This window comes from Triticum dicoccoides, chromosome 2B, assembly GCF_002162155.2.
Source record: "Triticum dicoccoides isolate Atlit2015 ecotype Zavitan chromosome 2B, WEW_v2.0, whole genome shotgun sequence".
Taxonomy (NCBI): Eukaryota; Viridiplantae; Streptophyta; class Magnoliopsida; order Poales; family Poaceae; genus Triticum; species Triticum dicoccoides.
Genome location: NC_041383.1, coordinates 602,122,538 through 602,136,078, shown reverse-complemented (window position 1 = coordinate 602,136,078; position 13,541 = coordinate 602,122,538). Strand labels below are relative to the sequence as shown.

The following is a 13,541-nucleotide window of genomic DNA, read 5'->3' as shown; positions in this document are numbered from 1 at the left end:
GCCAATTTCTTGGCAACAGTCCAAACGGCCATCAATTCCTATGGGCGAGCCAAAATATTGGTATGGTAAATTTTGGCTGTGATCCAAACGCACCCTATCTCTGCCCGATGCCCTGTTGCTCGCCGGCCACCCTTCTCCCCGTCAACGACCTGCTCGGCCCGGCCGCCCTGAGCATGCGCGCCGCCGTTCTCAAGCACCGCCGGCCGCCGCTGAGGATGCGCGCCGCCGGTCAGTCCCCGATCCGCGCGCCGCTGGGGCCGATCTCAGGCACCGCCAGCCAGATCCCAATCTTCGCCCGCCGCTGTGGACGTGCTTTTCCAGCCCCCAAGAAAAGAATCGAACAGCAGCCAGAAAAACGCATGAGAAAGAGGGAACACACAACAGGCAGATGTGGGCGGAATCAGATTTGTACAACGATGTAATCTGATTAGGGCATGTACAATGGTGCTATCTTAGGAGTGCCACGTAGGATAAATGATAAGGTGGAGGAGAGAGAACTCGTAAGAAAAGGCTTGTCTTCTCTTATTTAAGATAAGACAAGAGATGATCTCTTAGCACAATTTGTCTCATCATGTTTTAAGGAATTGCTAGTTATTGAAGATAAGGCTAAGATATAACCCTTGTAGACATATTTTTTTGTCATCTCTAAATTATATGCAAGACTTAAGATAAGATTGTCTTATCAACCATTGTACATGCCCTTACACGGGATCTCATTACGGTGAAGTTGAAACAAACAGAAACTAACGTATTCAGATCCCGTCGTTATCAGGTTACTTACAGATAGCCGAACCAAACACCTCCCTAGTTTCAGGGATTGGGTCGCTGCCCTGTTATCCAAATCTTCCTCGGTCCTCAACGGGATCTCTGGCGCTCCCATTCTTCATAGCAGGGGCCTTCGGCAGTGGGGGTCTTCTATCCCCGCTGCTCTTTGTGTTGGCCATCGATCCTCTCTTTGACGTGGCCATTGAGCAACGACTACTTCACAAAATTGGTGGGAGGGGTTCCACTTTCTGCACATCGCTCTACGTGGACGACACCGCTATCTTCGTTGCCCCCATTAAGCAGGACATATAAAATTTGGCTACCATTTTGAGTTTCCTTTGGAGAGGTGATTGGCCTCACCACGAGCTTCCTCAAGAGCTCCATTGTATCCATCTTAATGATATTCTTCAGAGCCTCTTCGCCAAGCGCACTTCATTTCCGATCAATAATTTTGGGCTTCCGCTTTCAGTACTAAAAGGCATGCATCATCAACCTCTGGAAGATAAAATTGCGGTCAAACTCCCCCCTTGGCAGGGTGAGGGACATTACCTCTCGCACTGCGCTAGTCAAATCGGTGCTTACTTCTCATGCCATCTATGACATCACCTGCTTGTCGTCTCCTCTGGGGGAAGAAGTGTTTACAAGATCGAGCGTGCTTTTTTATGTTCGCCTAGTGACAAGACCTCCGAAGCCAAGTGCAAGTTAAATTGGAAATCTGTCTGTTGACCGACCCATTTTAGGGGTCTCTATATGTTGCACCTGGATAAATTCGCAAGGGTCCTGCGATTGCGATGACTTTGGTTAGAGTGGACCGACAACTCTAAGTTGTGGATTAGTACGGGAAACCCATGCGACGAGATTGACATGAAGCTTTTTTATGCTTGCACGACCATCTAAGTGGGCAATGGAGCCAAGAAGCCTTTCTGGGACTCGACATGGTTGGATGGCAAGCGGCCATTAGATATTGCCTCCCATGGCGAACCTTCATCAACGATTTTCCTGGTGGGGATAGCGGCGGATCTATTTGAGGACTACATGATGCTAGTGGCGGAGGTGTTGGAGCATCTCTCAATGGCATGTCATTCCCCCATGGAATGTGCATGCTCATGTCGTAGAGCCACCCTTCGTGGCCCCATCACTGTTCTCGTCACCGCCACCGCATCTCGTCCATGTCACCAGCATTTTTGAAATTCCAACTCCCTTCGGAAATTCTTGATCTCCTTTCTAACATTGCAGAAAGACTCTCCGCTCCAGCATCGAAGATCGGAAGCTAGTCTAGCCATCTGGAACCGATCATCATGCACCATCGATTCATGGTTGTTCAACTTCCGTGCATCATCAATGATTGGTTTTAATTGTTCATGGGTATCCCACATCACTTCATAGCGAACTGCCTGCTTTGGCCCGTCTTGATTTATATCGTTCTGCAACCACAGCAAGATTCATATGAAGTATGAATACTGAACAAGGAGACAAGCTGCCGTATCTGAAGGCTGCTTGCAAGAGGGAAAAGAGTGCATATCAGGAGTTCCCGAAGCTAGTACGATCTCATGATACGGCAGCATCCGGGCCATCAAATGTGAGATCTAACGGTCTCCTACAATGCTCCCACAAACGGACCTCTTGGAGTCACCTAACTAGTAATACATGCATGCCTCAAATCTCTGAAAATGACCATTGGATCTCAAATCTAATAGCCTAGGTGACCCCGTATCATGGAGCATATGATCTCTAGGAATTGTTTGACCATCTGTGTTGTGCAAGGTGGTTAACTATCAGACATGATAACCTAGGCGCAAAGAGTTTCAACTTCATAGTTAACCAAGCCTTCAACACAATGGGCTAAAGGTTCGAGAAGTGGCCCCTAGGAAATGGTATTTTTTTGGTAGATGTAGTAGGGTATTTGTTGCCGGCGGTGGATTTCCAAATGAGAGGGCTCATATTCCGCTCCTTCAGCGTCGGCGCTCACGCGTTCCCAAGTGGGCCGGGGAGCAGCAACACAACAAGTTCGCTCCCTGCCCCCCTGCTCGGCCAAATCCTATTCAGCGCCTTAAGCGCTGGATGTAGTGCATTTGGTACAGGGCGCACACCCCTCACACCCCTTATGTACGCATAGTTTTATAACGGGCCGGCCCATCGCACTTCCTTCTGTTTCTGCAAAAAGTTTGCAACCACCAGACCAAATAACCTTGTGTGTTTACGTTGTCGGTTGCTTGGCCTTTTGTTCCTTTTTTCATCTTTTATAAAATTCGTGAAAACCCACTGCGAAAGAAATTCCTGAACTTTTTCTTGAAAGTAGATGAAATTTTTTATAGTTGTGAACTTTTTTCTTCAAAGTAGATGAACTTTTTTCAAATTTTATGACTTTTTTTCAAAGTACCGATTTTTTTTAAGATTGATGAACTTTTTCAAAATATTATTAACTTTTTCACAAAATCAATGAACTTTTTTTCAAAGTCATGAACTTTTTTGGAAAATCGGTGAACTTTTTTCAAATTCATGAACTTTTTATAAGTTTGATGATTTTTTTTCGAAAATCAGTGAACTTTTTAGAATCCATGAGAATTTTATTTTCGAATTCTTTTTCTGAAATTTCAAAAACAAATCTCAAAAGTCAATGGCCAATGGTTGACGATCTACCACTACCAGTCAACCACGAAGAAACGGTCGCCACGAAGAAACGGTCGAGCAGGGAAAGCAAGGGAAGCGCGCAACGTACGCGAGCTCGTCGGCTCGTTGTTGGGCCGGCCCAATGTAGCCAGGCGCACGGGCGCTGGTTTCCTCTACGGGCGCATAAGGCGCCAGTGAGGAGCTCTCCCCTGCTCGCTCCAGGTATTGTGTCGCTCGCTTCGCTCTCTCAGGCGCTCGCTAGTGTTTTTTTTTCATTTTTTTGTGTTGTTGGTCTGGTAGAAAATACTTTTGAAAAAAATTTGTGACATCAGAAAAGGTTTACATATTTTACAAAAAAAAAGTTCATCCATTTGAGGAAAAGTTGGCGAATTTGAAAAAGTTCATAAAAATGGAAAAAGTTTGCAAAATAGAAAGTTCACAAAATTTTGAAACTATTCATTTGATTTTGAGGAAAAGTTCATCATTTTTCAAGAAAATTCACAAACTTAAAAAAGTTCATCAATTTTAAAAAGAACTTCAGCAGTTTTGAAAAAAAAAAGGTTCATCAATTTTGGAAAAAAAGTTCAAAGAATGAAAACAAATCATGGATTTAGAAAAAAGGTCATGAAATTGTAAATGTTCACGCATTTAAGAAAATAAAAAGAGAAAGAGAAAAAAAGGAAACAACTTTTTTTCCGCATTGCATTTTAAGAAATAAAAAAAAGGAAACTCGCACATCAGGTCTGGTGACCTACCTGGTTAGTGCGCTCGATACTAAACCGGGAGGACCTTGGTTCAAATCATGTCGTGCATACTTTTTTGGGGTTTAAAATAGGAAAAAAGAAGAAGTAAATGCGTCGGCCCCAGAGCGGAGGGGCGTGGTGTGCGCCAAGTTGCAAAATGCACTGTAACGCTCGCTTAAGGCAAACACGCACTCTCGCGCATACCATGCGCTGGTCGGGTGGGTGCCACTGGTTTCTTGCTCCTTTTGGTTTTTTAACTTGAAAAATGTTCATAAAAACTTGAAAAATGTTCACAAACTTGACAAAGTGTTCCAAATTTCAAAACAAATATCATGAATTTGAGAAATATTTCGATTTCAAAGAATGCTTCAAAATTCAAAAAGTGTTCAAAATTTTATAAATTGGTTCTTCCATTTTAAAATGCTCCTAAATTTGAAAATTGCAATCTTATTTAAAAAATGGGCATGAATTTTAAAAATGACCATGAATTTAAAAAATATAGAACTTAAAAATGTTCATGAATTTGAAATTTATTACTATATCACAAAAACTGTTCAGAAATTAAAAAAATGATCCCGGATTCAAAATATGTTCATGAATTTTCAAATTGTTCTGTATTTTTCCAGATATTCAAGAAAATATTTCATGAATTGGATAAAAATCTTCCCATATTTGAAATAATGTTCGTGATTTGGAAATATGTTCTCGCACTTCAATTTTTTTTGGAAATTCAGAAATGTTTCTTGGATTTCAAAAAGTTCATAAATTAGAAAAAATCCTATATTTCAAAAGCTATTCATGCATTGCAAAAACTATCATGAATTTGGAAATTATTTGCGAATTCAAGAAATTGTTCACTATATATTTTTAAAAAGCTCACATAAAATTTCACAAATTTGAAAAAACAATTGCGGTTTTAAGAAATGTTTGCGGATTTGAAAAAGGTTCACATAAAAAACATGGATTTAAAAAAAAGGAAAACAAAAAATATAAAAAACAAAAAAAGAAAATCGATTCAAGGAAGATTATATAACCATTTCAAAACCTGTGTGGTGGAAATACGAAATGGGCCGACCCATATAGCGCAGGCGCTTGACCGCTTGCGTCCTGGTTAGCAATTAAACCCATTAAGCTACGCGTGGAGGGCGGCCAACCAGCTATGCCGCATGGCACAAGCTGATTGGCCGTGGTGAAAAATCTTTTGAAAAAAAATTAGATAAAGGTGGGGATTATTTTTTTAAATGTATTTTTTCTTTTTAGATGGAGGTGAGGACCTCTGGTATCTTTTAAATGAAGGGTTATGCAAAATGGCGCTCGCTGATAGGCTACGGCTGTAATTTCTTTTTCTTTTTTACTTATTTTTTTAGATGAAGGTGAGGAGCGATGGTAATTTTTTTCTTTTTTTCTTTTTTTAGATGAATGTGAGGATTGTTTAGATGTTTTTTAGATGGAGGCGAGAACTCTATGTATTTTTTTTTAAACGGAAACGTGCGCGCAGGTTCCTCTCAAACGACGCCACCGAGTGGCACCCCAATCACTAGTTGTTTTCAATATCCAGCGGTACGCGGAGAATAGGATCCGGCCATGAACGAGAGATTTATGAACTCGATGTCTTGATCAAATGATCGGCGGTGAGATCTCTTTATAAGGTACTTTTTTAACGCACTACAAATGCAGATGCTCATATATACACACATACTTAACCATATGAACGCATGCGCGTAAACGCACCCTACCTTTATGAGCATTTTCAAGATATTGAGCCGGCACCACATCTTGGGATTGGTAAAGTTGTCATGAACGCCTTCGTAGTTGACAAGAACGTCTTCTTTCATTGAACATACACCGTCAATGTGACTGAAATAAATTCAGGAAAATGCGACCATTGATGTCTAGGACTTGAACTCTGTGGGTTGATTCCACCACAACAAACCTAATCATCTGAGATACTCTCGGTTCACGGATCTCTACGTATACTAATTTAATTAATCCATACGTCGACGTGGAAGGCCGTTTTAACATTTCAAAACTTTTGCTAAATGGTCTATGGACATGGATGTAATTTTATATTATTTTTGTGTTCTATATACTGCCATGACGTGATGAATAGATCAGAAGTTTTCTCGAAAATCCATGTTAGACTTCATTGCAAGCGTTTGCCAACCAACAGATTACCGAACAATCTGCCAATTCCAAAAGACAAGAACAGAGCACATTTATTCGATATGTAACATCATGCGCTACTGTACCAAACTACTAGCAACTCCTGGCCATTCCTGCAGTGCAACACACACACGGCCACGCATGCAGCAGGCATTGCGACAAAACATCACGCTCGCGGCCTGCTGCTGTTACAGCCGGATCATGGGGAAGAGCTTCTTCCACGACTTCCTACTCCTGTACGCGGCGAACGCCCGCAGGTAGTGCTTCTGGGCGTCCCCCAGCCTAGCGTCCTCGCCCAGATCCGGCTGGTCCGCGCCCCAGAACCGCGCCGCTCGCCGCTTCCGCCGGACGGCGGCCAGCACGTCGTTCCGGTTGCAGATCCCCCACACCGTCACCTTCTGCTGGTGGTAATCCACCTGAACCGAGTGAATCCCTGCAAGTAGCAGCAAGCTTAGTATTCATGCATGGCCGCCTCAACGTACCCATTGCTCAGGCAGTTTCCCGTAGAAATGTCCTATGACATGATGCGTACCTTTCAGATTCGACAGCGCCTTCTTGATCTTCTTCTCGCAGCCGTAGGAGTAGAGGGGCACCTTCATCTCCACGTGCTGCGCCTCGATCGTCCCCCCGGCCAGCACGATCTGCAGATCCCCCATCGTATTCTAGCGAATAGTGGTGTGTCTTCAAGAACTCGATGTCAGCTGATCAGCATTCAGCGGTGTGCAGATAAACCTCAGGAACGGCATACACGGCGCTTATATACACAGGCTAAAAGGTGACGGAGCTAATTGGATAGTCTCGCAGATCCCGCCGCATGTGCGCAGGGGCCTCGTCATGGCACCATCGACCTCGCTTTTGAGCGCGCTTTCATTTCTGACGCACCATGATCGAGACTCGGAGTCTGTTCGGGTGCAAAAGAGATTGGTACGTGGTGGGGGGGATTGCGTGGAGTGAGTGGCGGCCTGTCGGCGTAGCGTTGGGCTGACGAGGCCGGGCGTTTGCGCCCATGTGAAGTGTTGTGGAAAGCGGCGGATTTGGAGGGTGGGGTGGAGGCGACGGCGTCGTGTTGGGAGGATTTGGCTTTTGAGATTGCCGTGGAAGGACGGCCTGATTGGCTGATTGGTGGGAGGGGCGTAAAAGTGTTGCACGTGTCACGCTTAGATTTGTTCTAGGAGCTTCGTGTTTGTTGTTTTTTCATGTGGATCGTGGATCGTCTTCTGTTTATTTCCATGATGACTCGTCAGTTGGAAACATTTTGGATCATGATCTAAGCTTTACTTTCTTTTCATGGTTTCACGACCTTGGAAAGGTGTGCCCATGCCTTTTCTTTTCTTTTGCGTAAATGAACCCGATGGATTATAAAGTTCATGAGAAGTATAAAGTATCTCAAACATAATAAAAATTACTTCTATATAGAAGTTTGTGAACCACCGATCGACCACTAACGTCAAAGCGAGTCGTCGAAGCGCCGTTGTCGTCGCTCCTCATAGGAGCTGGCCTGGCCTTGTTGATGACATTCGAAAATTCTTTGTGCAACGCCCTAGAGCAGCAATAGTCACCGTTGAACCCTTGAATTGATCTGAAATGCCTAACACCAAAGTTCGCCGTCTTGTGTGCACGCCGAGAAATCATAACCTCGTCGCTCCAAGAAGACGACGAGAATCTATGTTAGAACTTCGTCGACTCCGTCCCAACGAACGAACTCAGGGAGGATCAAAGCTTGGAAAACCAGCTTCAAGCTGAAGAGCTGCACCTATGTGGACTAAAAAAAGACCTAAGCTAAACTACTAAGCCGAACCGAGGCGTCGGGACTTCCCGCCTTGCCGTCGGCCGCCAGAGCGGCAGGCAGAGGGAAGATGAGTCCACGGGCTCGCCGGGGAGCTTGGAGGCAACGAAGCTTCGCCCTAGCCACCGCCGTGGGAGGGGAAGAAATATATTTGTTTTTCTTAAAAGTATGCCCATATTGCATAGCTTAACGGAATTAGTTTGAAGTGAAATAAATAAATTCAAACCCATCATCTCCAGTATCAAACAAAATGACTTCTAGTTTGTCAAAATTGTCTAAACTTAGTCCATTGCCTCCACTGAAATTGGTTCCTAGTACAGCAGCAACCCAGCCAGCACAAAGAACCGTACGGGAACAAACTTTGTAATTGGGAAAAATGGAAGATAAAACCATATTAAAACTTCATAAAAGTAGAAGAATACAATTATAACAGTTAAACCAAAATTAATACAAGTTCTAAACAATGAAAAAAATACAAGAAAAGGTTGAAAAAATAATGGAAAAAATAAAGTTAGAATAAACTCAATTCTTTGTAGTAATGTCCGTAAAAATGGGGAGGATTGTGGCAAGCAGGCCTCACGGCACGCATATCCCTCGGGTGTGCTTTTATTTTGGCTTCCAATTTTTAAATTTGTATATCTTTTGAACGAAAAGTTCAAATTAAGTTTTGTTTTCATATTCGTGTTTCTTGTAACAAGAGCTTCCAAATAAGATCCATTTTAAATATGCTTCAATTTCTTTTGAAAATAAATGTTAAGTTTCAACTATTGAAGGTTAGTACGAGCAACCGATAAAACCACGATTTTTTGTGCCAACAACCGACAAGAAAAATGTCTTAAAATTTTATCTATGAAACTTAGTAAGAGCGAGCGAGAAAGACACAAGTTTCAGATGAAAAATTGTATGTTTCAACGACTGAAACTTAAATCTTACTATGAACTCGTGCGAGATCCAACTATTTTGTGAATAAAGAGACACGAGCGGCCGAACAGGACTTGGCAGGTGAGTGTCTCTGCACCTACGTGCCCCTGTGAATTTCCGTCCATAAATGAACTACCATATGCTATCTAAACTTGCGTGGATAGCAAAAATCAAGATTTTACATAGATAGCAAAAACATAATTTGGTTTGAGCTCTATTGCTTTAGTAATAGTGCTTTCGATATTCACTATACAATATTACAAAAAAAGTGAGGCATATTACAAAATAAGTGAGACATACGTGTATTTTGTTTCTTCATGAGAAAGAAAGAAAGACTCTCAGGCGTTTAGTGTTTGTTCGTCTCCCACAGGTATTGTCATCGATCTGCCTCGTCTCATGCGGCCTTATGGCCATGGAGGTGCAGTGGATCCCTGCCCTTGCCGATGGGAGTGCTCATACTTAGTCTTTAGGTGTTTTTTAGTTTGTTTAGGGTTTGTGTCCTGTTCAGGAAGGCAGGATGGTAACGACTCCCTGAAGATGGAGTAAGGTTCTCCCTGCCTAGTCCCCGTCCTAGCGACGCATCATATCATCAGAAGGCGTGTGGAGGTGCTTCTCTAGCAAATCTCACGGGATTCAGCCGGCGTTTGTCTTTGGTGAATCTGTATGGATCTAGCCTTCATTCGTTTGCGTTCATGTGTCTACAGGTTGGATTCTTTCGATTTACGCTTCTCTTTATCGTGGTGGTTGTTGTTCTGGTACACTGTTCCTTTGGGGTCTGAGCGTGACAACTTTCCGACTATCTACTACAATAAGGTTTGCCCGACTCCGGTGAGAGAGTGGCGATGACGGCGGTGCGCCTTCGGCTCGCTCCAGTGCTTGTAGTTGTTGCTAGGTGATCTATGGACTTGTTGCACTGACGTGATGTTTGATGAATAGATTGGAAGAGTTTTTTCTTTTTGCAAAAATAACAAAACAAGTGATTCCCACAAACATATTTTCTCATTTTATAAACATGCCACCTCACAATGTAATCACGCATGAAAAAAGACATGCCTCATTATGCAATTATGCATGTGAAAAAGCCCACATCAGCACTCGCCATATTGGGTCGACGGGATCTGAAATTCCTACTCAATACTCACCATAGTTCTAGTTAACTTTCTTAAGGGTAGTTATATCTTTTCGTAGATGTCTTTATTCTCAATTATATATTTTTTTTAATCATTTTTCTAGGCAGTTTCACTTGAGGAGAACACTTCTCTACGACCATAGGCTCTGGTTGGTCTATGATGATTGTGCAGAAAAAACCTACAAGAGAACTACCAAAGAGGCTTCTAATGTAGGATCCTTATCATAAGAAATCAAACTAAAAAAGACAAACGGCAATACAAAACCACTTCATTTCCGTAGTGTAGCTTGCATATGGTTTGGTTTTCACTTTCAGATACCCTCAATGATGTATCTAATGTCTCACACTGCTTCAATGATGTATCCATCATATCATATCATCAATATTTTGGAAATAAGTTAATTACATTAATCATAATTTGAAAATGATATTAACTGCATTAAAAATAATTAATCTTGAAATCAACATCAATTGCCATTAATCTCGGAAACACTATTTTTATTAAGAAAATAATATTACTCCATCTTCAGGGAGTACTATCAAACTGGACGTGCATTGCACGTACACGATTACTAGTAACTAGGCTTTAGCTTTAAAAATCAATCTTAAATTTTTGCATAGTTAAGCTACATCCAATAAGTTCCTTATCAGAATCGGGGTAGATGGATCCAGTGGCGGAGGCAGGGTGGCCAGCCAGGGCCCGGGCTCTGCCCAAGATTGGCTATTCCTTTGTACTTTGAATATAAACAGTAAAATTTCATTTAGATTTTAAATATTGAGCACCCCTCAACATCATGAATTAAGGATTCCTGCCTCCCAGTGGAGGGATCCACATGACCTAGTAGGATAGATTGCAGTAAGAAAGCAGTAATTTTGATGCTTCGTCTTTCTTAGAATATTTTTGTATAATTGCCTCTGTTATTCTTGTTCTATAGTGTAATTTGTTTCATTCTTTTAACGGAAATATACCTTTTAAATAGTAGACATGATTTTTTTAATATAGTACAGTCAAAGTCGCTCACATACATTCATCCCTATGAGCAAATGCACGCACACTCTACGTCTCTACACCTATGAGCACCTCCAAGAGACTGAGCCGACATAGCATCTTGAGATCTTATGAAGTCATCACAGACGCCTCGCAGTCAACGGGAATGTCTCCTCTCACTGAACGAACATCACCGAAAGCCTAAAATAAATACAGGAATAATGCGAGTATCAATGTCAAGTCTAGGACATGAACCCTAATGGATTCAGGATATCATTGTCCTCCTAACCATCACGTTGGTTCGCACGTGAATTTCTTTTCAATAGATATAGGTATGCAAGATTGTTCATTTTTAGTTTTGTTTTTCCAAGCCTTGTTGCAAGTTTGCAACATTAGTATCGCCCTATATACGTTGACCGATGACAACAGCAAAGGTAAGCAGAGAACTACACAGACACGTACGCAACGATGTAAGCTCTCTAAATCGGCAGACACAATGAAAAATCGCAACACAATAAACCGTCTAGTCCTAGGAACTCGACCGCCTACCTTTTGGCTTCACCTATAAAACCTCGAACCGAAGGCGCATGATGCCGCGCGATACGAACAGAAGGAAAAAGGTAGCGCCATTCCTACCCTTAGCACTGCTATCATGGCCACAAAGATGACTGCCGCGGCGATGGCCGTCGCCATCCTGGCCACGCTGGCGGCGGCCGTGGCGGCGACGGACGGGACGGGGCCGAGGAGCTACTTCTCGTCGTGGGACGGGCCCGCGTGCACGGGGCGCATGTCCAGCGCGGGGAGCTGCGGGTGCAGCCCCGTCCACTTCCACGGCGGCCACGAGTTCAACTTCCGCGGCGAGACGGCGACGCTCTACAGCGAGCACGGCTGCGCCGGCACGCCGTACCAGGTGTTCGAGGACACCCAGGCCTGCGGCGACTTCGGCTGGCGCAGCATCCACATCGACTGCTGAGCGTGACCACACCGACGTGCGAGCAACCCGGCCAAGACTACCCCCGAAATAATGAAGTGCACGCGTCGTGTGTGAAGTGTGATGAATAAATGTCTGAATGTGTGGTGAGAAGCTGTTTCGGCAGTTCAAAAGGGAGATAGAGATAAGCTGTTTCGCGCCACATTCCAGCTAGTACATGCCAATTAACAAGGTTTTGTCCAGAATAAAAGTTCCATGTCGATCAGTCTTATAGCAGAATAACAATGGTACGCTACTGAGCTCCAGCGATGAAACGTGCATCAAGCTTAAGTTCAACAAAATACAGGGCATCTCACGACAGCAGCCGGGCCATACTAACGCAGGTGGAAGTTTCTTCAGCAAAGCCCAGGTGACACAAACATCACGCCGACACAAAACTCGTACTATTTCAGGGCTCCTGACATCTCATGAACGGTATTTGGACCTTGATTTCTGCATATAGAACACGAAAAACGTTAGGTCACACTTGCCAGCAACCGGATTTGTCAGCCCTTTGGTATGACATGTCCGTATGATGAGAGGTTTTCAGAAGGCTTTTGGTAATACCTGAAACCCTGGCTTGCTTATGTGCAGCGAGTCCATTTTCACTAGATTATCAGCATCGTCGAGCTCGATGACGGCCTTGATTACTGCATTTGATAGATCTCTATCTTTATCGGCATCAAAATAGCAATCTCGGTCTTGCGCATCTTTGACTATATTCTGCCAAACAGACTTGCTGTTGGATAAAGTCGTCCCGTTTCCTACTATCCATAAACAGTGCCTGGCAAGATCAACAACAAATAAGTTACTCCTGATGGCAATAAAGAGCCTTTCAATTTCATTCAAACTACGTAGTTTTCAACCAACAGTTATTCTAACTAAATTGAAATTTTGTGAAATAGAAGTTATACTGCTGGATTCATATTTAGCACCGTATTATCCTGGAATCGAGCAACAAAAAACTTACTTAGCTCTTGTGAGAGCCACATTGGTCCTCTGCATGTTTGTGAGAAATCCAACAGAACCAGCTTTATTGCTCCTCACTGTTGATATGATAATAATATCTTCCTCCGCGCCTTGGAAACCATCCACAGATTTCACTTTCACAGAGAAACCGTCATACCTATCATAGGATTTCCCAAGCTTTTCAGAGATTGCTCTAACTTGAGCATTATATGGGGACACAACACCAACTGAGATTTTGATTCCTGTAGAGAATGACTCTGCAATTGAGGGAAAAGAAGAACTATTATACATGCAGCGAGCCAAGGACAAGCTACTAGTAGTTCAGAACTCAGATTGTATGTACATCACAGAACAGCATACTAAGTGTTTCATCTTCCGCTAAAAAATACTGTGCATGTAGGCTTGCATGTAAATTTAGTACTCCCTCCGATCTGAATTAACTGACGCAGCCTCTAAATATAGAGGCTGCATCAACTAATGCGGATCAGAGGGAGTAA

At 43.1% G+C, this 13,541-nt stretch overlaps 1 protein-coding gene across 1 annotated transcript; it reads right to left on the bottom strand.

Moving 5' to 3' along the window:
• Nucleotides 1-6,236: 6,236 nt before the first annotated feature.
• LOC119368096 (heavy metal-associated isoprenylated plant protein 28-like) lies at nucleotides 6,237-7,095 on the bottom strand. Its single transcript, XM_037633445.1, has 2 exons — nucleotides 6,814-7,095; nucleotides 6,237-6,714 (listed from the first exon to the last, which is right to left on the bottom strand). Exons 1-2 carry the CDS (start codon nucleotides 6,935-6,937, stop codon nucleotides 6,470-6,472), a joined length of 369 nt encoding a protein of 122 aa, XP_037489342.1. The 5' UTR covers nucleotides 6,938-7,095; the 3' UTR covers nucleotides 6,237-6,469.
• Nucleotides 7,096-13,541: the final 6,446 nt, after the last annotated feature.

What these genes read in the sequence shown, in the direction of transcription:
- LOC119368096 (XM_037633445.1), bottom strand. Translation starts at nt 6,937, where the DNA reads ATGGGGGATCTGCAGATCGTGCTGGCCGGGGGGACGATCGAGGCGCAG. An exon ending in GGCGCTGTCGAATCTGAAAG is followed by an intron (nt 6,715 to 6,813) that starts GTACGCATCATG and finishes TGCTACTTGCAG; the next exon opens with GGATTCACTCGGTTCAGGTG.